At 35.7% G+C, this 26,674-nt stretch overlaps 2 protein-coding genes and 1 non-coding gene across 5 annotated transcripts; 1 reads left to right on the forward strand and 2 right to left on the reverse strand.

The window, feature by feature from the left end:
• Positions 1–1,930: 1,930 nt before the first annotated feature.
• On the forward strand, positions 1,931–9,293 carry LOC127800421 (60S ribosomal protein L34). The gene is made up of 4 exons (XM_052335014.1): positions 1,931–2,099; positions 2,217–2,296; positions 8,728–8,837; positions 8,993–9,293. Exons 1-4 carry the CDS (start codon positions 2,021–2,023, stop codon positions 9,084–9,086), a joined length of 363 nt encoding a protein of 120 aa, XP_052190974.1. The 5' UTR covers positions 1,931–2,020; the 3' UTR covers positions 9,087–9,293.
• Positions 9,294–11,723: 2,430 nt separating this feature from the next.
• Positions 11,724–11,804, reverse strand: TRNAL-CAG (transfer RNA leucine (anticodon CAG)). Its single transcript has one exon. It is a non-coding gene; the product is annotated as a tRNA-Leu (tRNA).
• A 962-nt stretch (positions 11,805–12,766) lies between these two features.
• Positions 12,767–15,405, reverse strand: LOC127800112 (protein FEZ-like). Of its 3 annotated transcripts, XM_052334545.1 has the most exons (4): positions 14,951–15,405; positions 14,658–14,872; positions 13,890–14,191; positions 12,767–13,785 (listed from the first exon to the last, which is right to left on the reverse strand). In XM_052334545.1, the coding sequence occupies exons 2-4, from the start codon at positions 14,827–14,829 to the stop codon at positions 13,060–13,062; spliced, it is 1,200 nt and encodes a 399-aa protein (XP_052190505.1). In that variant the 5' UTR covers positions 14,830–14,872; positions 14,951–15,405; the 3' UTR covers positions 12,767–13,059. The 3 variants fall into 3 exon arrangements, with proteins under 3 accessions (XP_052190505.1, XP_052190506.1, XP_052190504.1); XM_052334546.1 differs by having other exon boundaries at positions 13,890–14,176; positions 14,658–15,405; XM_052334544.1 differs by having other exon boundaries at positions 14,658–15,405.
• Positions 15,406–26,674: the final 11,269 nt, after the last annotated feature.

Below are 26,674 nucleotides of genomic sequence, written 5' to 3' on the forward strand. Positions count from 1 at the left end.
ATTTAACTAAATAAATAAATTTAAAGAAAGCCTAATCAAGCTGTTAAAGGGGCCTCCGCTTGCATGGAAGGGCCAAGCTAACCTGCAGTTCTCGGCCTGTGCTATGCCCCCGTGGTGCATGAGACGGCCAATTATATGAATTCTAAATTTTTAATAATCTCTATACATAGTAATATATTATAACCATTATGTGTGGCTATTTGGGAAAAGCAAATGTATTAATTAATAAGATAGTCTATGATTTTGAGACCTGTGGGACTGACACAGAGAGGACATAGTGATTCCTCCACGAACGTAGTATGGTTGGTTCTCAAATAACAGATCGAATCCAATAATGTAGGCTTGAGTCATGGCAGTTGCAGTATAGGAGTTTCACCTTTCTATAAGGGTGGATACTTGTAAGCATCATATAGTGTACTTCCTAACTGGTGCATTATTGTATATTGTAATTAACTCCTCTCACATATATGGAGTAGTGTGTAAGGACCCTTAAGGTGAGAAATTTTACCTTTTGTATCCAAGATAATCTATCATTTTGAGACATGTGGGTCTGACACATAGAGGACATGTGAGTCTAAGCTTGTGAAATCAATTTGAGCTTAAAGGGAAGGCCATGTGGAGAGAGTAAATGTGGCTACCAACTCCTATTGTTTTGTCATGTTCGGATAAAATCACCGTCCATATATATTAAAAGGAAAAAGCGCATTAATTACTTGCTGCTAATGGGGCAAAACTAGTAGAGGAAAATCAACTGGGATTTGGGTCTTGTCTCTTTCGGATATCCCTAAAAGCCCCCTGGTATTGGAAAGTGAAGAAAATAGCTTTATATATGTATATGTGTCCATTTGATGTATTAATTGCCCTTTTACTTTGTTTTAAGGGCAGTCAAGTGACCATAATATAAAAGTATGTTACTTTTTAACTTTGCTAGAATTGATACAATGATCATTTAAAGACAATATTATTGATTTTCTCATTCAGTCACTATAAAGTTAGAACTTTCAAATCTTAGGGTGTATTTGATAGCATTTAGGTGAAAAGGAAAATATTTTCTAACTTACATAGAAAACAAAAACTATCTCTTCTTCAGATGAAATTTTTCATAGAAAAGAGGCAAAAACATGATTTAATTATTGTATCATGGAATTCAATTTCATAAAAAATATAATGTCAAACACTAAAGATGAAATTCAATTCTTTAGATGTGACATTTTCTATGTATTTTTCATATTATCAAATACACCCTTAATGTAAGGGTATCATCTTGGATGGAATTGCCTCTCTTCCATCATTTGTGCAAAATAATGACTTTGTCAAGCTATTCACCTCACTCAAGACATTTTAAAATTAAAACTTTTTATCATATTTGAAAAACTACTTTGTAAGCAAATTAAACTTATTAAATGTTAACTAGGTTTCAAAAAAAGGGATGTGAATTTGGAAATATTATATGTACAAATAAATCTCACAGATAATCTTTTTAATCTGATGTGACGTAATAAAAGTTGTAATAATTTTACTCAAAATTAATAACAATTCATAATAGTTCCATCTAAAATTAATATTTGTTAATTTTAAATAAAATTATTATGAATTATTATTAATTTTAAATATAATTATTATTAGTTTTATAATATTACTTATAATTTATAAAAATTATTTATAAATATAGCATTTTGCCTGAAAATTGGACTCACCTGTCTTACAAATGATGCTCTTGCCAAGCTAGTCTTGGGAGTTTTAAAAGTGGGCTCCACATGGATGCGTTTTATGGGCCTTACGGCCCCTGTGAGGGTTGGATTGGTGAATTAAAATGGGCTTGGGTAGTTCAGTTTTTGGTAGATGGGCCGATTAATTAATCGCATCCGTCGAAAGCATTCGGAGCAGCCGTTAGATCTAGGGTTTCAAAGACCTGAAAGTCATATTTATATCTTTCTACCACCAAAGGACAGACTCTTTTGTTTCAATCTCTATCTGTGAGAGAGAGAGGAAGAGAGAGAGAGAGCCGAAAGAAGAGAAGATGGTTCAGAGACTCACGTATCGGAAGCGGCACAGTTACGCCACCAAATCAAACCAGCACAGGGTTGTGAAAACTCCTGGTATTTCTGTAACCCTAAGTTTTCCTTCACTTTTAATCGGGAATTGTACGAGTCTTATGAAAATTGTGGAAGTGATGGTATTAAGTACTGATTTGAGTTGAATCTGTTTGAATTTAGGGGGGAGGTTGGTGTATCAGAGCACCAAGAAGAGAGCCAGCGGACCCAAATGTCCTGTTACTGGGAAGAGAATCCAAGGGGTATGTTTTTTTTAATCGCAGATGAGCTTTTAACTAATTAAGAGAATTGAGTTTTGCACCAATTAGATCATGGGTGCATTGTTGCTTCTCTTGATATTTTGGGAGTCCTGTATTTTGCTTTGAAGGTATTGGTTTTTTGTTCAGATGTTCTGTATCCCCTTCAAATAGGTTTGTTAGGTGCTACCCGTCAATGCATTCACTTTGATTGTGTTTACTTCAAAAGAAACCAATACCTAATTTTAGGAAGAAAGAACGCGTAAATGGAGAATCTCAGTCCATGCCTCTCGTCACTCTCATAGAAAACATTTTTCCTTCTGTTCCCCACTCCCCAACCCAAATGTCTCCTCTCCCTTTCTATCCCTGAGTATTTTTGTTTCACACGCCATGATTTTTAGTTTTTTTTTTTTCCGAAATTTTCATCTCTGTATCACCTTGGCCAATCCTATTGTAGTCTTGAAGTACAATGACTCTACGCCCAGATTCAGCTGATATGCATAGAATGCGTGTAACTACATGCATATTTATTTTATCAATAATGCGTTGTGGTGGTGAGCGCGGGCTGATTTTAAATATTTGTCCTAGTAAAGGAAAGATAACCCTCATTGCCACTAGAGCATTTCCACTATGTTGAATCTGATTTTTGCACCAATATTAGTGATTTTATTAAAGGATAAAGTGGTCTATTCTTTGTGGAGAGAGTTCCTTTGGCTGTATATGTTCTTCAAGTTTAGCATGCTTTTGATTTCCGGGGCAGGCATGATAAGGGGCCCAATTCAGTTGGCGTCCATCTAAACTCACGTCTAGGCTTGAGACGCGTAAATTGGGTATAATCAAGTTTGTATGTTACCTGCATTATTGGGTATGTGTGGTGCTGTGTACTAACCCGAACTATACCCAATTAAAGGACATAATCCCAAATAACCTTGATTTTTGACTAATTTACTTGATTACCACATAAAAATGACATGATTTCCAGATTAGAGCTGCCACGTTGTATCCTGTCTTTCTCATTCCACTGCTGTCTCTGTTAGCAGCTCTCTGTGCCACTGCCACCATTGACAGCAGGTCACTGCCAGCACCAGTATGTTATGGGTTAAAAACTACACCAGCCAATCGGCCAAAGCTATCAAACCAGGAACTTACATACATGCCAATGCACAACCACCCAGCTGTTGCAGCTACTACTGCCAATTCATGGCATCCTTTCTCTATGATCCCCTAACCCAAACCATATGCCCACAGGCTCTTCAATCGCCCCTCCACACACTGCATGATCAGTGCTGCTAAAAACAGCATCCTTTTGACCACCTTCTCCCTACTTGCTTCTACTCATCACTTCCTCCACACACTTTGCCCCAGCCCACCGTGTCTCATTCCAATCCACCCTAACCAGAACCCAGCCTTTGGTGGCAATTTGACTTAACGAAGCTTGGGGCGATTGTCAAGGCCTAGCTCGATGGTGTTGGCGGAGGCTTATCAACAAGGTTTAGGGCTTAAGGAGGCGTTTGGTACTGGAGAAGTTTTTAGATTCTTGGGAATGTTAAGTTGGGAATCTACACTCCCATATTTGGTACAACTTTTTAAAAAAAGATTCCTGGGAATATAGCAGTTTCAGGATTTATTTTTAATCAACTTTCTCACAAAAATATTTCCATCGGGAGGTTGGGAATCTTAGATTCCCATGGACTAGGGAAGTTTTTAACAAATAAAAAGACTAAAACACCCCTTATCCTCGTATAATTCCATAACCCTTTCACGATTATCTTCGCCATATATATTATATATACACACATACAAACATATATATTATGTATATATTATATACACACACACATATATATTATGTATATATATATATATTCATACAAACATATATATATTATATATATACATACACACACATATACATAATGTGTAAAAAAATAACGTTTTTTGGCTTCCTAAAGAGGTTGTGGGTCCCAATATTTTATATACTAAAAGGAAGTTATTATTTTTAAACAAAAAATCAAATAAGGGTAATTTTGGAAACAAAACATGGATTCCCAGGAATGTTGCATTTAAATCAAACATAGGAATTGAAGATTTCTAAAAAAGAATACCCAACATTCTAAGAATGTTTAAAACTAACCAAACATAGAATTGTATAAATTCTAGGAATCTTTGATTCCTAAGAGCATTCTTAGGAATCATGAATCCTAAATATCTAAAAACTTTTCTTGTACCAAATGCCTCCTAAGAGAAAGCTGATGTTCCGGATTTAGAAGTGCAAGCTAAGGCAGATAACTGTTCAAGAAGGGTTTGCTTAGGTGGAGTGGTAGCAGCCTTGGTAACACAGCAATTTCTTAGTTATATGGATCTATATCGGGTAAGAAATATTAACCAGGCCAGGAGTCTATGGAAACAGACTAGATCTGGTCTGGGCTCAGGTAGAGTATTTGCACCATAGTTGTCAAAGGCGCAAGGGACACTGAGGTGAAAATTAGTGCTGGGGCCTAGGTGCAAGACAAAGTGTGAGCCTCAAACACATCAGGCATCACATTTATTTAAAATGTTTATAAAATACTTATACAATATTCTTTCCAATGTGTACCTATAAGGAGGTAGAGGTAAACTCATAAAATCATAAATGACAAATAACCAACCCTATAATAGCAACTAATATTATTGCAGAAAAACATTTAGTTTCTTTTGCAATTAGTTTCTTCTAACTGCAAAATAGATTAGAGGAAAGAAAAAATTATAGGAGAACAGACTGCAAAAAACAATTAGTTACTTTTAATTTCTTTTGCAATTAAAAGAAAGAATAAAAAATTACAGTGGAACACACAGAAAGAACAGTTATAGAAAAATAAGTAGGTTCTTTTAAATTGAAAAAAGAAATTAGAAGAGAGAAAAAAAATCTGTACCACACACTGAAGACATTTGTTTCTTAGCAATTGGTTTCTCTAAATTGGAACAGAAATTAGAAGAAAGAAAAGGAGTAGAGTAGAACACAGTGAGAAACAATTAGAGCAAAGAAATAGTTTCTTCTATATTGCAAAAGAAATTAGAAGAAAGAATGAAAAATGGAGCAGAACGCAGACATGATTAGTTCTTCAGCGAGTTAACATCACTGCCAAAGGATCCCAGCTGCTAGTGGGAGATCTGGCAAACCTGCAGCCTACACTGCTAGGTTCGCCTCTCAGCAATATACAATCAAATCAACAAGAAATAGGATCTAAGATGACAAATGGACAACAAATAGGGTTTTAATACACTTATAAATACAATGCATGCACCTCAAGCATGGATCTGCACCTCAGCTGTGATGAAGCGCACAGAGCTGTGCCTCACACCTAGGCGCACCTTTGACAACTATGATTCCTTAGTTGGAGGTGCAAAACATTTATAGTGTTGCCAATACTTTTCTTGGATATTGGTATTTAATTGCTCAGTCAGTTTTGCATGAAAGTAGGGATCATAATCCTGCCATTTAAGATTCACCAATCACTACTACCGTAGACAAGTTTTCTCCCTACCAGTGTTTTCAAAAGCACTAAGCACACTTAAGTGTAGAAGGCCTATGAAGCTTAATCACAAAGTACAAAGCAAAGCAAAGTGAAGTGCACATAAATGAAATAAAGGGTATAAACTTTTATAAGCATAGACAATATAAACTACTAAAAAGAAATCATTAAAAAAAACTAAATAATATGGAGGGCTACAGATTTAACAAATGATAAGGTATCATTTTTCATTTATATCTATACCCGTTCACAAGTTTATACAATCATAAAAAAAGAATGATGAAAAAAAATATCCCTAATTTACACCTCTTCTGAATCAATCAACCCTTATTTACAACAATTCTCAAACAATCAATCCCTAAGCTAAAATCAATCAACAATCTGTAATTTAGAAGAATCAAGAATCAATCCTCGATCCCTAATTTACAACAATTAAGAATATATTAACATTCCCTAGTTTACACCTAATTACATGTTTCTATCAATATTTTTTGTTTGGTAAATACAAGCGAGTCCCTTTTTTTTTTTTTTGGGCACTTCAAAGGTCATGTAAATGCACAACTTAAGTGCGCTTTATTTGCCTCAGCTAAAGTTGCGGAGGTTCACACACAAAGCTGTAAGCATGGATGCGCTTTGTGCTTTTTAAACACTGCTCCCTACATTTAATAGGCCCTGCCTTAAAGCAAGCATCTTTGTAAAAAATTACTCAGCAACTTCCCTTGTTAAATTTACTTTCATAGATGCAGTTATCCATATATAACAAGAATTCAAGTTCATCTTGCCAAGCTGAAGAATTCCTGAACACGAATTTTAAATTTATATATATTATAATTTTACACTACTGTTAAAGTTGCAATAGAGGAGAATATGTTCAAATGGACTGTGACGCAGCATTAAAAGCATGCATGAATGCTTAGAAGCAGCATGACAAAGATCAAAGAAACAAATATTTTGGGAAACAGTATTTTAGGCGTAAATGTAGAAATTAATATTTGCTTATTAGTTTATTTATTTTAATTTGTTTCCTAGTTACTTTTAATTTATTTTATTTCCTAGAATCCTAATTAGGTTGGGATTATCTTTGTAATCATAATTAGATTAGATCAAGGAATCCTAGTTAGAATAGCTTTATAGCTATTAGTTATCTTTGAATAATCCTTCAGTGATGTATTAAAGAACAGATTTTGATTAATAATATTGAATATAGATATTGATTTTGAGTAATTCGGATTACTACTGTTTCTTTGGTTCGGGTTCAGCATCACAGTGCCAAGGGGATACTTGACCTAGAAGGTCAAAACCTTGACTGGTTTGGAACCAAGAATTGAGATTGTTGACATGAAACTAATTTAGCTGTTGGTTAAAATTTATAATGTATTATGATTGTTTTCCTGCTGTATTTTTGTATCATTATGCACAGAAATAATTGATGAGCCGTAAATTATGTATCTGCTGTGTCTAATGGGATCAAGTCTTGATGGTGGTGTTAATATCACCATCAGCTTAGCACTTTTTAACAACAATAATATGTTAAGTGCACACTTTTTTTGCACTTCAAAGCTCATGTAAACGCACGACTTTAAGTGCGCTTTATTTGCCTCAGCTAAAGTTGTGGAGGTTCACACACAAAACTGTAAGCATGATCTGCTTTGTGCTTTTTAAACACTGATCCCTACATTAAATAGGCCCTGCCTTAAAGCAAGCATTTTTAGCAGAAAATAACTCAGCAACTTCCCTTGTTAAATTTACTTGCATAGATGCAGTTATCCATATATAACAAGAATTCAAGTTCATCTTGCCAAGCTGAAGAATTCCTGAACACAAATTTTAAATTTGTATATATTATAATTTTACACTACTGTTAAAGTTGCAATAGAGGGGAGTATTCAAATGGACCGTGATGCGGCATTAAATGCATACATGAATGCTTAGAAGCAGCGTGATGAAGATCAAAGAAACAAACATTTTGGGAAACAATATTTTAAGTGTAAATGTATTTGTTTTAATAGTTTATTTATTTTAATTTGTTTCCTAGTTTCTTTTAATTTTTTGTATTTCCTAGAATCCTAATTAGATTGGGATTATCTTTATAATCTTAATTAGATTAGATCAAGGAATCCTAGGTAGAATAGGTCTTTAGCTATTAGTTATCTGTGAATAATTCTTTAGTTATGTATTGAAGAACAGATTTTGATGAGTAATATTGAATATTGATATTGATTTTTAGTAATAGGGATTACTCTTGTTTCTTTGGTTCAGTTCCGCATCACAGTGCCAAGGGGATGCTTGACCTAGAAGGTCGAAACCTTGACTGGTTTGGACACCAACAATTGAGATTGCCGATATGAAACTAATTTAGCTGTTGGTTAAAATTGATAATGTATTATGATTGTTTTCCTGCTTTATTTTTTTATCATTATGCATAGAAATAATTGATGAGCCATAAATTATGTATCTGCTGCGTCTAATGGGATCAAGGCTTGATAGTGTTATTATTGTTGTTCCGTTACCTCAGAAAAAGCTGACGTAGATCACTTAAAATCACACATTTAACTTGCCAAACATAAAAAAGGAGGAAGTTTCGATAATACTCAGATTTGTCAAAAGCCCAATTTGTACCTCCACGTTGTACCTGAAATTCTGTTGGTTTCTGACTCTGTTATGACCTGGATATGTATCAAAAACCAACCAGCCCTTCCATATTACACCCACCTTTAGTTGGTCTCCGTCATCGACGGGTGTCCATAATATGAAGGTTTTCCCTGCTTAATTACCATGTTACCTTCAACTTGTTTATAGATTACTGGCTATTGTAAATCAGCAATAAAATCAATAATGCACCTGTATTTTTTAGTAAGCGGCAAATTAAAGCTGTTAATCAGCAGTATTATTGAATATTATACTCAATTTTTGATTTATTTGCAGATTCCTCATCTGCGACCAGCTGAATACAAGAGATCTAGATTATCGAGGAACCGCAGGACAGTGAACCGTGCCTACGGAGGGGTATTGTCCGGTGGTGCTGTCAGGGAGAGGTAAGTTATCGGAATATCAATTATGGCACCAATCAATTTTCAATTCTTGACATTATATTTTGTCAAATGTCAAAAGTGTTTTGGTAATATGTTAATATATATATATATATATATATATATATATCAGTAACAATTTGTGCCATTATGGTTGGTAGGATCATCCGAGCCTTCTTGGTTGAAGAGCAAAAGATTGTGAAAAAGGTCCTGAAGATACAAAAGGCAAAAGAGAAGCAAGCATCAAAGAGCTAAATGATCATGATCATGTGATGGTGGTGCCTTGGAAGATTTTTTTTTTTTCGTGATGATGTTGAAGAAATGTGGAAAAAGATCATGGTTAAAAGCCTCATAATTTGGATGTAAACTTTAATTTTTCGATCTGTAGAGGCCATCCGTGTCGAACATTCGTGCCTTGACAGCATACCTGATATTTTATCTGTGGGTTCACTTTTACTAGTACTTGATTTGCTGCTGCTTACTAGATAATACCCGTATCATTGTCTGTTTTCATGGTATGTTTACAATTTTGCATTGTTTTGCAGTCGGATTTTTGTCTGGTGAAACCATTGGATTTACCAGTCCAGTAAAGTAAAACTGAGGTGACAGGCAACAGGTGTAATCTAAGAAGCACGAAACGGTGGAAATGGCCCCGTTTTCCGTTTTGGAACGGCAAAACCCGCCTGAAGCGGTATTTGGCGATAGCGGCCGCAAGGGAAGCGAGATGGGTTGGCGGGGAGGGCAAGAGGCAGCGGTGGTCGAAGGCTAGTGAGATGGAGGATGCAATGGCAGCCAGAGCGGCAAGAGAGGTGAGGTGATGCGTTGATGACAAGAGAGGCGGCAACAACATATATGGAAGATGCAACAGTGGTTGGTGGTTGTGGCGAGTGGCGAGCGGCGAGGCAACAAGTCTCTCTAGCTACTCCAAACCTTCAGTATAGTGTATTTGCAATTTAGGGTTTACAGTATATAATACTATTTATATCATATAAATTATAAATTAATTTTACATACACTCCAATATATTTTATTCTAACATTTATAATTTTGACTGTTTATTTAAATATAATCTTATATTTTTAAAATTTACAGTTTAATTCGTATTTTTATTTTTTTAACTTTTTAAAAAATATCATTTTTACGTTTTATTTTTGTGTAATCTAGAGTGTAATTAGTTTAAATATAAACTAATTTTTATTTATTATTAATATTAAATGTGTATTTTCTTATATCTGAACATTAAAGTACGGATCTTCTGAAATGTCCTACCTCCTAAACCTAATGGTGTTTGGATTAAAAAAAAAAAAAAAACTTAATGGTGTTAGGTTGTCTCTTAACTTTATTTTGTTTTTTTATTATATTATAAATATTTTATTTTTTATTTTTTAACACATCTTGAAAAGAATTTACTTTCAAAAATTAACTGTTAAGGGAGATTATTCAAAAGGTTATAAATTTCATACCAAGAGTAAGACAAGTCTCATATTTTTTAGTAAACTATAACATACTATTACACTCTGTAGTTTGACGTTCACGACGGTAGATTGTGCACTAGTCATAGTTAGTCCCAGACGAACATTGCAATGCTTGTGTCACTTTTATCATCACACGATTGCAATTGGGAGACGTGGGGCCAGTCTTGATACGATTGTTATTTTTTTTTGGATAGAACTCACCCTTAAAAATCAATTGTCAAGGGGATAGTATCCAAGAAGTTATAAACTTCATACTAAGGGGTCGTTTGGTACGAGAAAATTTTTTAAATTTTTGGGATTCATGATTCTTGAGAATGTTCTTAAAAATCTTTGATTCTCAAGATTTATGTAATTGTATATTTGGTTAGGTTTAAATATTCTCAGGAATGTTAAGTATTCTTCTATGAGAATTTTACATTCCTATGTTTTGTTTAAATGCAACATTCTTGGAAATTCATGTTCTTTTTCCAAAATTACTCTTATTTAATTTTTTTATTTAAAAATAATAAATTCTTTCTATTATATAAAATATTGAGACTCGCAACATCTTTAAAAAGTTAAACAAATGTCATTTTTTTACACATTATATATATAATATATATATATAATATGTTTGTACGATGTTATAAAAGGGTAAGAGGTGTTTTAGTCTTTTTCTTTGTTAAAAACATTTCTAAGTCCATGGGAAAATTGGATTCCCAACCCCCCTATGGAAATCTTTTTGTGAGAAAGTTGCTTAAAAATCATTCCTGAAAATTCAATTTTTCAGAATTCTTTTTATAAAAAAATTGTACCAAATATAGAAATATAGATTCTCAACCTAACATTTCCAAGAATCTTAAAATTTCTCCCATACCGAACGCCCCCTAAGAGTCTAAACTTCTGATGTGAGATAAGTTTCATACCGAACAATGGATCATAACATATAAATTATATTTGTTCCACCCACATTTTCTATTATCTTTTATATTTGACCTTTTATTTTATTTATTTATTAATAAACTTTAATTTTATTTATTTTACTTCACCTATCATTTTTACTACTATAGAAATTTATTATTTATTTATAATTTAATAATAAATATTACGATATTAAATTTTAATAATATTTAATATATTTTTAAATCGATTAACTAATATTTTTTAAATACAATTATTTAATAAAATTGTTTCTTATTTTTTATTTATATGTTTGGTTAAATTTAATTTAATGGAATGGAATGGAATATTGGAGAAGAAAAGATAAATTATATACATTTTGAACGATACCCTAAATTATAGGGGTTGAGAGCAATTTTTTCTAATTTATTTGTATAAAATTGATCAAAACGTCTAATTTCATTTTATGTGAACAATAAAAAATAGAAAATGGGAGAAGAAGAAAAATAAGAATATTGGACAAAAGGAGAAAAGGTTTTGTCAAGAATGGGATTCGAACCCATGCCCTTTCGGACCAGTACCTGAAACTGGCGCCTTAGACCAACTCGGCCATCTTGACACACGCTAAGGGTTGTTCTGGGAATCAAAATATATCATTATCGTACAATTATCATTCTGCCACCATTTTCCTCTTTGAATTTTGATCACCTTCGCTCACAATTACGTTATCCACATGACACAAATCCAATCAAAGTGATCAATAAATGCATTCGATTGAGATTCTCACTTTTAAATTATTCCCATGGCATTTTTTTGACTTCGGCTCAACGCATTTGCGCAGTTTGACCCACCTTTTAGGATTCTCTCAGTGCAATGGATTCTTTTTCCCATCTTTTAACTCTCTAATTGAAAAACTCATGAACGTTGAAGTGGGTCTGCAGACTGTAGCTGGTTGGTTTAGCATGATTGTGAATCTGATCCTTTTGGTGGTTTTGGTGATTGTTCTTGACATGTCGTGCATTTATCGGATAGGAGAGGTATAACATGCCACGTAGAATGGTCTCAGTAGTAGTAAGGAAGAGATTATTAAATATAAACTCATGATTAATTTTAGTGACATAAATGGATTTAATCTTGTAATTATTTAAATTATAATATAATTTAAATTAAATATATATCTTTTAATATAATAAGGTGTGGATACCATTTTTAAGTGTTAAGAATACGAGTGACAAATAATTTATGATTAGTTATTCTATAAACATGTTCCTGATCATAGAGTTCCTAACTTGGATAATAGTACCCGGAAGTCCTGACATAATACAACTCTTCCATCAATTCTGGTTCACGTAAAAATTAAAATTTATATCACAAATGCCAACTCATGAAACATCTTTCCAGGTCACATCCATTGTCAAAGGACAAATCGACTCTTTCTTGTGCTTACAGCATATTTTTTAATCTGCATAACGTTCAAACCATTTGTTTGGTAGTGAGTGTTCAAAGTTCCTTATTTCCTCTGGGTGTTCCTTTTATGTTAATCCTTGTTTGCTTCTTGCTTTTATGATGTAGCAGTCGATCTGCAAGTAGCTTGTACCTTATTTTATTGATTTTAAAATACTATTAGATGCAAGTGCTCAGAAAACCTGCACCTCTGTTTTGCTTGCTCGCACATCAGAAAAGCAATACCAATGAAGAAATACAAGAAGAACCAAGTACAGAAGAGATGCGGCAAAAACTTTAACCGAAGTGTTTGTTGCTTAAAATATAGAAAACCTGTACAGTAAGACTGCAAGGAAAATATGTTTCTGGCATGAGCCACTATACTCAATCCACAGTGAGATGTAGACTACTTACCCTGTCTTGGCATTCAATCAAGCATCACATGTTTTGGTGGAATAAGTAGTAGACATCTCACTAGGATAGGGGGGTGAATCCCATGGTAAGTTGGGCTTCCATGCATCAGTAAGATTTGAGGGCAAACTGGAAGGAAATCCAATTGATCGAATGCTTCCACCTTGATTATTATGATGGATTGCACTTGGATTTTTCTTCATGCCCATGTCATCCTCTCCAGAGCCTAAGCTTCCTTGCATACACTGTGGTGAACTGATGGAAAAGCTGTTGAGCTGTTGTTCTGGCCCTTCAAAGTCAGTACCACCAGATGTGTTTCTAATATCCCCAGTTACGGCAGGGGACAGATTCAACAGCATGGAAGCAACATCAACTGAATTCTTGAGAGAGGCTCCGGACATTTCAAAAGGAGAAAACATAAAGCCTGATGGAATATCTCCACTTGGAATAGGAAAAGGAGATGATTTTCCTACTGTTGGATTCATGGTTTTGTATGAGAGGAAATCTAGAGAAGAGAAATTAGCAGTAGAGACCTGATGCATGTCATTGTTGTTGCATAGCTGGATAGTTGATCCAGTTTCTGTTGCACAGGAGATCGTCTCAGGACTGAAACCAATAGAATGTGCAGCTTGGGTGAATATTTCTAAGCCTGGAGATTCAACTAATGGAGATAACCAAGAATGAGAAAGGTTTCTTTGTGCCATGGAGTTAGTTTTCTTGAAGATCCTACAAATTGCCCATGAATCCTGTGGATAGGAGGAGGAAAATGTAGTTTAATTTGTAATCTAGATAGTAGAGGTCCAACGCAGAAGCGAAGAACAACTAGAAACAGAGGATTATGTAGGCTTACATTCGGTGGAAGGTTTTTATCAATAATCTTCTTTGTTGATGCTGTCTCTGGTATAGAAGGTAGTCGGAATTCGTGCATCATCCAATCAGTTTTGATTCCTCTGGAAGCTCTGCCCCTGTAGAACACTAGGGATTTCTTCAGCCCAATGCACTTGCTGCCATCAGAGGAGTATATTGGCCTATCCGTTCCAGTGGCCTTCCAAAAACCAGCTCCTGTGACCCGGTTTGGCCGTGCACTATTCTTGTATTTACGGTCCCTTGGGCAGTAAAAGTACCACTCTTTCTCCCCTGTACATGCCAGCTCTAGTGAAAATTTTAGAGGAAGAAAAGTACTGTATTAGTGATGATCATTTATCCAGAACGTAGGAGTTAGGACGTAGCTGAGTCATGGATAACAGTTTCAGAAGGATTCTTTAAAATCATATAGAGCAGTTTTAGTATGGGAGATGGAAGTGAATATAATGTTTTGAATGTGTAGTGCTTGCTTGCAAGCACTTTGAGAACATGATACTGAATCCCCCAACTAGGGTTTTAGCATATTCGTCATCTTATACAATAATGAACATGAAAATTACTATGTTTCTCCGTGGATAAAATAGATGTAAGGAAGAGAAGAAAAAATTTCCCATTCTGCAACCCGAATATGAAGTCAGACGTCAAATACTGGAAAACAAATTTGAAAACATCATGAAGAACAAGAAAGAAATCAAATTGTCTTTTCAGACCGCAGACTTTACAGAAACCATGGATAAGAGATGGATTCACTTACTTGGAAGGTCCCAAGGATCATATTTGTAGATATCAGCTTGCTTAATCAGCTCAATGGGCAGAGGTCGCTGCTGAATCTTCCTCTTCAGGTAGAACCCAACAAGCTCCTCATCTGTGGGATGAAATCTAAACCCCGGCAACATGACATCATCCATCTCAAACTTCTCATCCATGCTTTTCTTCGATTTCTCCCAGGAACAAAAATCTAGCGAGAAACTTCAAGGCGCGAGATTGAATTGATTATTTGAACTGAAATGATCACATATACTGGTCAAAACTGAAACAGCTTTGTACCTAAAGAGAAGCCTCTCGGGAAACCAAACCAGATCCACTGGTGAAAACCTTAAGATTTGATAATGCTACAGTGGAACAACTTAAGTTTTGAAGTAGTTCGATATTGAGTACAAGAGTAGCTGACAGCATCACCACTTGGTTGGGAGCCATCATATGCCTCCTGAAGAGGGGTCTGCCTCCGAAGCCTAAGCCGCTCTTCCTGGGTATTTGTAATGGAGGGTGTGTTTATAACTTGATGAGAAGCTAAGCTATGCACTCTCTTAAAACCAGCTAACAAAGAACTTGAGCCAAAACTATGGACTTCAAATGAAGATCACTTCCCCGTACTAGCCCATTTGGATTTGCTTAAATCCAAATTTATGATCTCAAGAGACTACAATCTCATTTCATTATGGACACGTTCAAATCAAAATGATTTCACACTTCCCATTCTCCTCATGTATGCTTCTCCTTGTATTTTCTTCTAATAAAGACAAACTGACAAAGCAATCTTCTCTTGATATATAGTCGTTTTATATCCTTTAATATAGTAATATTTGTTGAATTGTTTTTTGTTAACCAGGCAGAAAACCATTTCCCCATAAATAGATTTAAAAAAACGATTTTCAGTCTAGAGATTCTCCTGATAATCTTGAGATAAATATCATTGATCTTGGGCATCCTTGGATCTAAAAAAGCCACTTTCTATTCCATTCTTCTTCTCAGAGCTTCTATTCCTTCATTTTGTCTTCCAAATATGAACACATGACCTATCAGAATGGGGAGTTATTTGGATCTTGTGGGGATTCCTTAAACAATTATTTTATATCTATCTCATGAGTTAGCACATACAATATATATACATATATGTATATTTATATATCTCAAGGTGGAACCTACAAACCTCTTTTGTGAATATAATAGAAAACCGTGAACCTCTCCTCCAGAATGCTACAACAACTACCACCTATGGGGTATTTGTTTTCTGAGAGTCTGAATGCTAAGAAAAGATTTTCTTGCATTTTTTTTTAACATTTTCACACCTAAAGAAAGACAAAAGAAAATTCTAATTGCTACTTTTTTGTCCTTGGTGTTTGGGGTTATACTTGTGTCTTACACGATGATTTTATGAAATTGTCATGTACTTCAGGTGAAGTTTTTTCTTATAAAAGATCTTTTTTTTTTTTTTTTGCCCCTTAGTTTTCTTCCATATAAGCATATGAATTCCTCCACGAATTTTTTATTTCTTCCCAAGAGAAGAGAGTCAGTATGTTACTCCTGAGGCAACATGTCCTAAAAAATTACCTCAATTTTTGTCAACTGAGTTCCCCTAGTACCTCTAAACTTGGAATCTAATGTTAGGCAAACAGTTTTAAGGTGCATAGGCCAAAAGCTCCATTGAAAACACCTCCATATTCTAGCTCACCAAACTGTAAAGAGATGAGCAGTTCAACTACTTGTTTAAACTGCTTGACTAGCACTGCTTTGCTCACATCATAAATTAAAATTACCTACAGAAATGAACCAACAATGAAATTAACATTCTAAATGCAACACGGATAATATATATGCCAATAATGTATATCAGATGAATGCTGGGACAGTAAAGAAAAACATGCATGAACTTGGTAATGAAATGTCATTATCGTATGCAGTTTACATTATCATGCAAGGCAAGTGCTGAATCAACTTAATTCGGCACTTATTGACAGTAACAGTGAAGGGGACAATGGATTTCTCTACATCTTTGTTGAAGTTTTCTATTTTTTTTTTTTTTTTGTGTGTGTTAAATCTATAGAATATTACTATATTGTAAGACTGTATTACAAATATTGCCCAACAATAAGACAATCTACTACATAAGCATTCGAAATGGAAACAAAACTAAACCACAGAAGAGATGAAACCACTGAGGGATATCGAACGCGATATCTGAACAATTGAGATGCTTTGATATATTACTGTGTGCAGTTAAATATCACCTTGCTTATAAGAGGTTGCCACGGAAACTTTGCATATTTTATTTATGTATTGCTACACATAAACTAATTATATATGAGTATCTATTCAAATTGTTAATTAGTTGTGTGACTATTTATGTGAGAAGGAACTATTTCGCATGAATATATTGCATAATATTCTATGGTAAATATATCCTTATATTGCAGTGACCATTGGATACCGAAGTAGTAGTACCATTAGGCCATTATTTGAGGAATAATGATTCAGAGTCCAACCAAGTTGGGACTCCGGGTGAAATATTCAATTTGCTCTTTCTTGGTTGCTCTTGCTCGTTTGGTTTTTGTTGTTACACGATTACAATAATAAAATTTATAAAATGGGAAACCACCGATGGATGACCCTCGTATGGCTTATCTGAGCGATGGATGAGTCTCCCGGGGTAATGTGGCAGCGATGGGTGAGTCTCGTAGGGCGTTTCTGAGCGATGGATGAGTCTCCGGAGGTGTTTCCGAGCAATGGATGACCTATTAGAGAAAGAATCGGTTAGGAGCGCGGGCGAAAATCCCCGCGCGGACCCTCCGATGCTTAAGTTAGATCACCGTAGAAATTAAGTATTTGAAAGTAAGAGAGTAAATGCGAGAGCCAGAGATTGCATACCGAATGAGAGAAAGTGACCTCCTATTTATAGCAACAAGATGGGCATCCATGTGTCGCTTACTCCGAGTTTTGTGGCAAGAATCTCGGAGGGGCTTTGACCGGGTTTCGCGGGAATAGCCTTAGGCCGACTTTCTTGGAGGCGGTTGAGTAAGAATGGGAGGCCCGCGGAGGCGAGTGTGGATCCCTGGGTGACCCTCACTCGGGGGTATCTGTTGGCATGGAAAAAAGAGCGTGAGGGGCCGTGCACGGGCGGCCGCGTGTTGGCAGCCGGGCGCGCGGTCGCGGCCTTACGCGGGCAGCCATATGCTGCCAGCCGCGCGCGCGGCTAGCTGCGCGCGAGGCCTTGTGCGCGTGGCTGCGCGGGAACAGCCGCGCGCGCGGCCTTGCGCGGGCAACCGCGCGCGAGCAGCCGTGCGCGCGGTTGCCTTCCCCCGAGTGGGGTCACTCGGGGGTACTGTTCCCCCGAGTGACGTCCACTCGGGGGAGGGGGCGCTCCCCCCTGGCACAGGGGCGCGGCCCCCACCAGGCAGCCGCGTGCTGCCTGGCAGTGCACGCGGCTGCCCATGGGGGCCGCGCCTGCCACCCCCGAGTGACCTCACTCGGGGGTGGTTCCCCCTGTGTGGCCTTCTTTGGCCACCCAGGGGCTGCCACGTGGCGCTCTCTTGGGGTGCCACGTGGCGCTCTCTCGGGGGGCCATGGGGCGCTTTCTTGACTCGATTTTTTCGGCACTCACTCTGCTTTTATTTATTTTATACATAACAGTTTTAATATCAAACTATTGGATATTTTACTTAGTCTCCTTGTTCGGTTGGACAGAGTGGTGGGACTCAAAATCACTGTTCTTAATTGAGTTATAGAAATATTTCACTGGATTTTGTTAATTTAGAGTGTTACACACTTGCTTGAGTATGCTAACCATGTCTGCTAGATGAAGAGCAAGACATGAATTATAAATGAGGAGGGAGGAAATCTTTGACTGAAATACCACGATCAAAGTTATTTTTAGTGCAGTCCTCCAAATTTGGCCCCTCGTTTGAAACCCTTGTTATCAAGTTCCGTAAGCCGCCTAGGGTTTTGCTCAACAACCCAAGTTGGGAAGGAAATGTGTCCAAGCCTTCAAAATAAGGACAAAATTTGGGGAACCCACCACTGGGGTTTAGTATATTTTAAGGTGTTTTAGTAAATATTTTAACTTTTAATATTTAACAATTAACATTTAATAAATCACTGAAAAACTGACAGAGTCACCTGGGTTTGGGGAACCAATCACTGTCCACAAAACAAAGCTTTTCATGCCTCTTTTAGCGTGACCATTAATCATCCCTCCAATGCTGTAAATTCCCATTACACCACCCTCAATTATGCACGCACTTGTTTATCCTTATTCTAGTGTTTATGTGAATAAGAAAAAGAAACAATATAAGTGATTGTGAGAGGGGATAAAACAAAAGTGAACAAAAGATGGTTTTTCTCGTTTGAAAGGGATAATAATTATAATAAAATAGAATGAAAATAGATGGAAAAATTACTTTTATTTTTTTGAATTTTAAAAATTTTAATTTATCTTCAACCTAACAAATACTATTTTTCATTAAAAAGTATCATAGTCATTTGTTGTTTAATATATTTAAAAAATATTTTACGTTCTATTTATTTTACTTTATTATATTCCATTATTAAATCTCCCAAATAAAGCATCAGCCACCTTCCATGCTAGTTCTTGCCTATTAAATTAAAACCTTAGAAAGGGATGTTATCAATGTGTACACATAACTAATTTGACAATTAATTAATGACATCACACATCATGCTTTCAATATGCACATTCACATTAACTAGAGAAACTTGAGGGTGGTCTATTAAATCTCTTTGAAAGCAACCTTTGATTTGTTTATTAGTGACTTCTTTATAATCTTAACATTATCCGTACGTTGCTTATGTATATGTTCCACGTTACTATTCAATCCTTATCTTTTGCAAAAGCCATGTGTAAAGCCACTAGAGGTCTCTCTCTTAAACAAATAAAATTAAAATATCAAATCCCTACTGTGGTTTACCATTCTAAATTCTAATAATACCAAATTTCTTGCAATATTTTTCCCATAAAACTCTAAACTTTGTTCATTATGTGGTTATGATTAAAGAGAAGGTCTAATCCACTGCTAGAATTATTAATGGGGCAGTATCAGTTTGATTAATAAATGGTCCGCAACCCCACACCAAGGTTGATTCCATTACCCAAAGAACTTAGCCTATTGATTTTTGGTTCAAAAAGATGTAATTGCTCACCTCGGGAGCTTCTCATACCCGGCCTGACAGAACGTGGGAGAAGTTAATCATGGTGACCCAACTGGATGCAGTGGCTAGATTCAAGCTCACCGTGCACAAAAAGTCCCTCCTCATTTTGGAGAGATGTACTCCACATTGTCGCTTACGAGACTCGATCTTCGGTCTTGGTCCAAGATTCACCACAAAAGGCACTTTGTACCCCCTTCTTGACTAACTGGACTGCCCATGCGGGCAGCTTATTGATTTTTATATGCATGTTGGGAACGTGAAAATTTTAATTTTAATTTTCGTGACCAGCAAATTTGTAAGCAGATTGAGTTCTATAAGTAGAGAGCATAAATTGCATTACAAATTATTTTATTTATTTATTGGGTTACAGTTGGGAGATATCCTTTTATTGTCAATGTAAGACGAAATGAACAAAACCCTACTACGATGTGCCATTAGTAACCAAGCCTTGCCCGATCAACTGGTCTAATTAAACTTTGGGCTAGTCCGTATATAACGTGTCATTTCTCCTTAGCCCACAGTTCCTCCTATTAACTAATAAATCAAGCCCAAATTAGTAGTTGGCCTCACTTAAGCCACATCTTAGCCATCATCTTGGAATAAGGCTGAAAATGAAATAATATAATTTAGAGATAATTATAAAAATATACATCATGTTTGCTACAATATATACTTTTCATTAAATTTTTTTGTTAACTTTACAGTTTCATACCTAAAACCATTTTTAATCTAATAGAAGCATATCTAAGGTCTAAATTTTTATAAAAAGTTTTTGCAAAAGTAGTCAATAGGCTTTTCAAAAATAGATAAAAGTGTTCCTGAAATTGCAAGTCTAAAAAAATTCATTTAAGAGGTTTTAGGTATTTAAAATTATCATTCATAATTGATTTTTTTTAATATGTAAAACCCTTTAAATGATTATTTTTTTGGACTTGCAATTTTATTAAAACTTTTATTAACACTTGGAAAACATATCGACTCTTTCTGCAGAACTTTTTTGATAAAATTTAGACCTTAAATAGATTTGTGTTGGTTAAAAACAGTGCATGTATGTTTCTGTAAAATTAATAAAAAAAACTCAATTAAAATTGTATTATAACAAAGTTTAGATATGTTTTTATAATTATCCCTATAATTTATTTATATGTATCTAAGAGTCCTTTTATTCAGGCCTAGGCTACCCAATACAGTGGGCCTAAGAAAAACTGGTTCAAGTGTACAATGGTGTCATGAGTTGGATTTTAGTGGGTTCGCGACTAGCATAAATTCCAAGATTGGATAGGTATAAGTCAGAAATAATAATAAAAAAATTAATACATACAACACTCCCCTAATAATTAAAAAATATGACGTTTAATTTCTAATGTACAAAATATCAACATTTTGTATCTCAACTATTAAAAAGTGTTGTTTTAAGTCCTTATTGTGATGGAATATTAGCGCATGTATGGATCAATCCATTTATACAAATGACACGCCACATGGACATGAGCAGTTGGTAGTATTTAAATAGGATGACTAGTTTGTTGCACTCCTTCAACAATTAAAAAATATGGAACGTCAATATTCTATATCTCAACTATTAAAAAATATAGTTGTTATTTATGTCACGTAAGATATACACGTAGAAAATAGAAGTGTCTATTAAAAAAAGACAACGTCAACAAGACATGTTATTAGTGATATGCTCTAATGCTAGATTTAGATGATGTCTAGCATGTGTATAATATACATTTGATGTATCTTTGAATATATTACTAAAGGCAAGTTTTTCATCATTCATTACTCTCTAGTTTGTTGTATGAATGACTCTCTGAATTTTTTGTGTGAGATTCTTATTCTTAAAGTATTAAGAATATGTGATAAGATTTTTTGATAACAAGATTTTTTAAATATTCATGGTCTTTAGATTATTTAGAAAGGGACTCTATAATTAATCAATTATAGACTAACACGTAATTTACTACCTTGATTAGTATAAGATACTAATGGTTAAGAACGGTGAGTCACATATCGTAAAATATGTGATGGTAATAGTAAACTCATGGGTGGTTATTAGAGAACAACGCACTGAATGTGACACTAATGACTGATCACATGATATAGCCGATAATGATCTTGTCATCTAGTTGCAGTTGTATAACTGATTCTTTGGCTTGAAGTGACACAATTATCTTGTATATTTGTGTGCGGGATTTACCGTTGCACCAAACCATTCAATTGTGAGATGGGAGGTTCATTTATGTGGTCTCGTATTGCTGGTGCATGGAAGTAGGTGCTTATGGATAGGATCTGTCACCCTCATTAAGTTGGGGTGAACGTCTTATGTGGTCTACTATTTAAGTGATGGGAAAGTTATTGGCCAAGGTAGTACGATTAATCAGGAAAGTGTCTCTTGAAGTGTTTTCTAGTTACACTAATAAGATCAAAGACATAGTTACTAAGTTGTGAGTTTATGATACAATGACTCTCACTCAGTCTAGACGTTAGGTGATGAAAGCATTGTATTACACGGTTATCGATAACTATAATAAGTTCACTTAAAGTTAGATTTTATTGTCTATTATATTGTTATGGGTCGTTATTAGGCGCTACCCAGGGCCTTTCAGAACATCTCGAGAATATGGAGAGATTCTCAAGATGGGTTGAGGTATTTGGCTGGCATTAATAGCGTTTGACGTTTTTTAATTGCTATTAGGCAGTAAACCTAGAAAGTCATACACCATATAGTATAGCATCCGGTATCAGAACTATGCACTTATTATATTCTCGGGTCATTAATAGTTAATGATGGTTTAGCATATGTCAATAAAAGTTAATGACGTGATTTATTAAATGCTAATGAACTGATTATAACTTAATATGCATAAAGCATGCAGATAGAAATTGTCGGCTGCTTCTATAAACGGTCAATAGATTGAGGAGCCAGTCAACTATTCTCCCAAAGAGTTGGGAAACAGTTAATAGCTTGGATGAAATAGTCGACCGCTTCTGTTGCCTTAGCTCAAATTGGTGGCTATCCTTTAGATGGCATGTGGAGGTTGTTGGGAGCTTCCGTAAGAGGCTAAACTCAAGAAAAAATAGGAGATTTTGGAGTTGTGCAGATGTTAACTTCTTCATCTTGGCCTACTCTATAACTTCTCTACTTCTGTTTTTTCTGCTACTAGTTGTTAAGAGCCCAATTGTTGAGTTGGAAAATTCTGGAAAGTCCAAAAGTGACAGATGGGTGCAAGTAACTTAGTGCCCTTTGGTTAGCACGGGATGATAGAAACAAGTTGATACCAGAAGGCTTGCTACGTGTGGACAAACTAGGCCTTCTACAGTCTAAGAAGGATTCGGTCTCATTATAGAAATAGTTTCTACACCCACATGACATCGGGTTTTCAGGTAGTTGTTTATTGTATTACTTAGGAAGTAATATCGTATTGAATTAATACCCAAGTTGCATATGGTTAGTGTAAAATAATGCTTCCACTGTGTATATCTAATACGTGAAAATTTTTAAATACACTCGCAATACCATATGATAATTTTGATAGTGGTATCAAAGCCTTAGCTTGGTATTTCATGCATATACGAGTGTGTATGAGTCAAGTTTTGCAAAGTTTCAAGCAATTGGTTGTGTGAAGATGATTAAAATTTTGTTGATTTGCAAAGAAGAGTCGACTGTTTTTATTACAAAGCCCAAGACTGTCGACTTGTATTCAAACAGTCGACAATTTATCTTTTAAAGAGCATAACTAGTCGACAATTCTCAAGCAAATGGTCGACAATTTTATACAGCACAAAACTGGTCAACATTTTCATGTAACCGATCAACCATTTTTTACTATTCTACTTACAACATGCTGATACATGCTAAATGTTATTGGTTGTGCTGTCTATTCGTTAGATAATGACATGTGCATGTTAAGCGAGGGGTGTTGTAATATCCCAGAAATTGAGAAATAAATAATGATTATTAATTTGGTGTTTGAAGTCATTACGAAATATTTGAGGAATTAAGGAAAAATAAATGTTTATGTTGTTTTGAGGAAATAGGGAATTAAGAGTAGCTAATTAAATTATTTGGTAGTGGTTAATCACTATTAATTATTGTAATTGTGGTGATTATTATATATTTTTGGGTTAAAAGGAAATATTAATTTATTTGGGTGTTTGGAGATTTCAGGAAAAGTTTATTTATGTTATTTTTAGAAAATAATTATTTAATTGGGAAGTATTTAGGAAAAGATTAAAATAAAATAGTTTGGCAGAATATTAAATCTATTATATTTTTGAATAGGAATTAAATCACCATTAAGTGTTTATAATTAATAAAGAAAATAATATTAATAACATTAGAGAAGTTGTCGTGAATGGTGATATGTATATATGTAATGGTATAGTATATTAATAATAATTATTAACTTAAAGTTAATGGAGATTTATGCTAAGGTCACATTATATTAATTTAAAATATATCATGTGTGTGCGTGTGTCCCTAGCTTGTGAAGGTCAAATGTTGTGTTGGGAAGAATGAGACAAAAGTCAATTGAAAGGGAATTGGAAGAGGCACGTGACTGCTTTCGGCGTTGGGATTTTCCAACAAAGGGGGCACCAAAACGGTGCCGTTTTGGAGGGTGAAGGCGGTGCTGATGACTGCCACACGGCTGCTTCCCTGCCCCTCTAATTTTGCACGAATTTTAAGGCCAAATTGGCCCTCTTTTCTGCCAATTTTGGCTACTATTTATGCTTCAAATTGAAGCTAAACTTGAGTTAAATTGGGAGCAGAACAGAGAGCTCGGGAGAAGAGAAATGGTGCGAGACAGCGGCGAAGAAAGGGAAAATTAGAAGAAAAAAATTCAAAAATTAATTTTATTCCTTGCAATTGAAGATCCAAAGAGCGAGGTAAGTTAGTTAGCGTGTACTAAATATTTTCTACGGATTAAATCGTATTTTTAGGCTGTATTTTGGTTTATTTTAGTGTTAATATTATTTTGCAATGCGCGAGCGTTTAAGGCCAGAAATCTGCAAAATAAGGCAAGCTCTCTTTACTTTCTAAATTTTAGTGACCTCATATACTCATAATAGTTTTGATTTTATACCGACTTAGTTAGGTTATCGGAGATACGCGTATGGGTTTTAAATCGAAACTTAGTTTCATTAGTAAAATTTATTAATTTGTCCAGCGGCTGAGCCAGGAGGTGGGAATCTGCTAATAAATGGCAAGCTCCTAATCCTTTTCTCGTGTTCTTTAATTCCCGTGAAAGACTCTGTGGTTTCTCGTATTTTGTCTCCTCCCTTACTCTAATTCGGTGCTAGCATTTATTTATTGAGTTATTATTCATTTGTCTTAATTTAAATTAAATCCGAGACTTCCAGAGTTTTATTTGTTGAGTGCTTACGGGGGTTTGTATCGCCCTCATTCCTTTCGGAATGATGCTAAACCCAGCTTGGGGACTAGGTTCCTAGACGTGAGGGTTTATTTACGATTTTTCTCAGATTTATTTATGGTTCGGTTAGAGCTATCAAGTAGTGGGGCAGGGGTCGGTTGTTGGTGACGTTGGGATAGACTATTGTACGGACCTGATGTGGACGGTCGGGTGGACACTCCTAGTCACTGGCTGTTAACCGGTGCCGGGCACTACTGACTAGCTCTGCCAGTATATGATTTACTGCATGATTAAATTCATTATTTTACTGTTCATGATTTGATATGCACATGGGTACGGGTTGCATGTTGGAATATTCATTTATTGAGTATGCTTGGACACGAACATTCTAGCTTGGTTAGGTTGCATCCAGCACGGGCATATGCATCACATGTGGTTTACTATGTAGGCGGAGCATGGCCTGATGCCTGGATGTATGGGCGCCAGTGTATCACGTTGATGCTCATTACGCCATTGCATTTCTATGTGCATTGCATGGTTACTGGTAGTTATTAGTTCTCGGACGGGAGGACCTTTCCGAGGGAACCTATGGCTCGGGTATCAAGAGTACCGACACGGACACACGAGTGACGGGAGCACCGGCCCGGGACAGCGCGCGCAGGTTTGTTGGAGATACTTGTTGCCTTTCCGGGCAACGGCAGGTTGGTATGGGACTTGGGTGTCGTGTGTCTTGTGTGGGCCCCAAGGACCAGTATGTGCTTTTATTATGCTATACTATTGTGTTGTAGCATCTCATGGCTTGTGTGTACTTGGGGGTTGGTGTTCTGGGGGAAGTTTACTAGTTCTATGCAGCCTTCAACCTTTCTTTTCTTATGCTTCTTGAGTCTCTCGACTCACTTTTTTTTTCCATCATTCCAGGTAGTGGCAGCGTGAGTCAAAGGCAAGGGAGTCAGCTTCTAGCGGCAGAGTCAGTATGGTGTACAGGCAGTCCCGTTAGTCCCTATCAACTTTGATGTCTGAGTAGGATTTACTCTATTATTTTGTATTGTGCCAGGTCTTTCCTCGAGTCTCGTGTATGTCGGCACAGGAGTTTGTGTTCATTTATTTATCATGTGACCGCTGTGTTAGCGGGGTACCCGTAGTGCATGCATGTGTTTAGCTTCGCTTCCACTGTCCTTATTTTTGTGTATGCATGTCAGGGTATTTTTTATCTTGTGGTTCATTCTTTTTCTCCTCCCGTAAGCGCTCCCGTTCGGGGTAGTCCGGGTGGTTGGGGATATTCGGGCGGGGGTGCTTACAGATGTTGAATGCCCGAATGTTAATTCTTGACATAAGCATGGATGGTATTTATAAGTTATTTAGTGGAATGGTTTGATGTGATCAAACATAATGAACATGTTTGGTTGTAAATGAATGAATGTTACAAGGGATTCATATTAATTTAATTAATATG

The sequence above is a fragment of the Diospyros lotus genome, chromosome 4 (genome assembly GCF_014633365.1).
Source record: "Diospyros lotus cultivar Yz01 chromosome 4, ASM1463336v1, whole genome shotgun sequence".
Taxonomy (NCBI): domain Eukaryota; kingdom Viridiplantae; phylum Streptophyta; class Magnoliopsida; order Ericales; family Ebenaceae; genus Diospyros; species Diospyros lotus.

Coding starts and splice junctions, on each gene's coding strand:
- LOC127800421 (XM_052335014.1), top strand. CDS start 2,021: ATGGTTCAGAGACTCACGTATCGGAAGCGGCACAGTTACGCCACCAAA. Junction 2,297..8,727: donor CTGGGAAGAGAATCCAAGGG/GTATGTTTTTTT, acceptor ATTTATTTGCAG/ATTCCTCATCTGCGACCAGC. Junction 8,838..8,992: donor GGTGGTGCTGTCAGGGAGAG/GTAAGTTATCGG, acceptor TATGGTTGGTAG/GATCATCCGAGCCTTCTTGG.
- LOC127800112 (XM_052334545.1), bottom strand. CDS start 14,829: ATGGATGAGAAGTTTGAGATGGATGATGTCATGTTGCCGGGGTTTAGA. Junction 14,192..14,657: donor TGATCCTTGGGACCTTCCAA/GTAAGTGAATCC, acceptor AATTTTCACTAG/AGCTGGCATGTACAGGGGAG. Junction 13,786..13,889: donor ATAAAAACCTTCCACCGAAT/GTAAGCCTACAT, acceptor TCCTATCCACAG/GATTCATGGGCAATTTGTAG.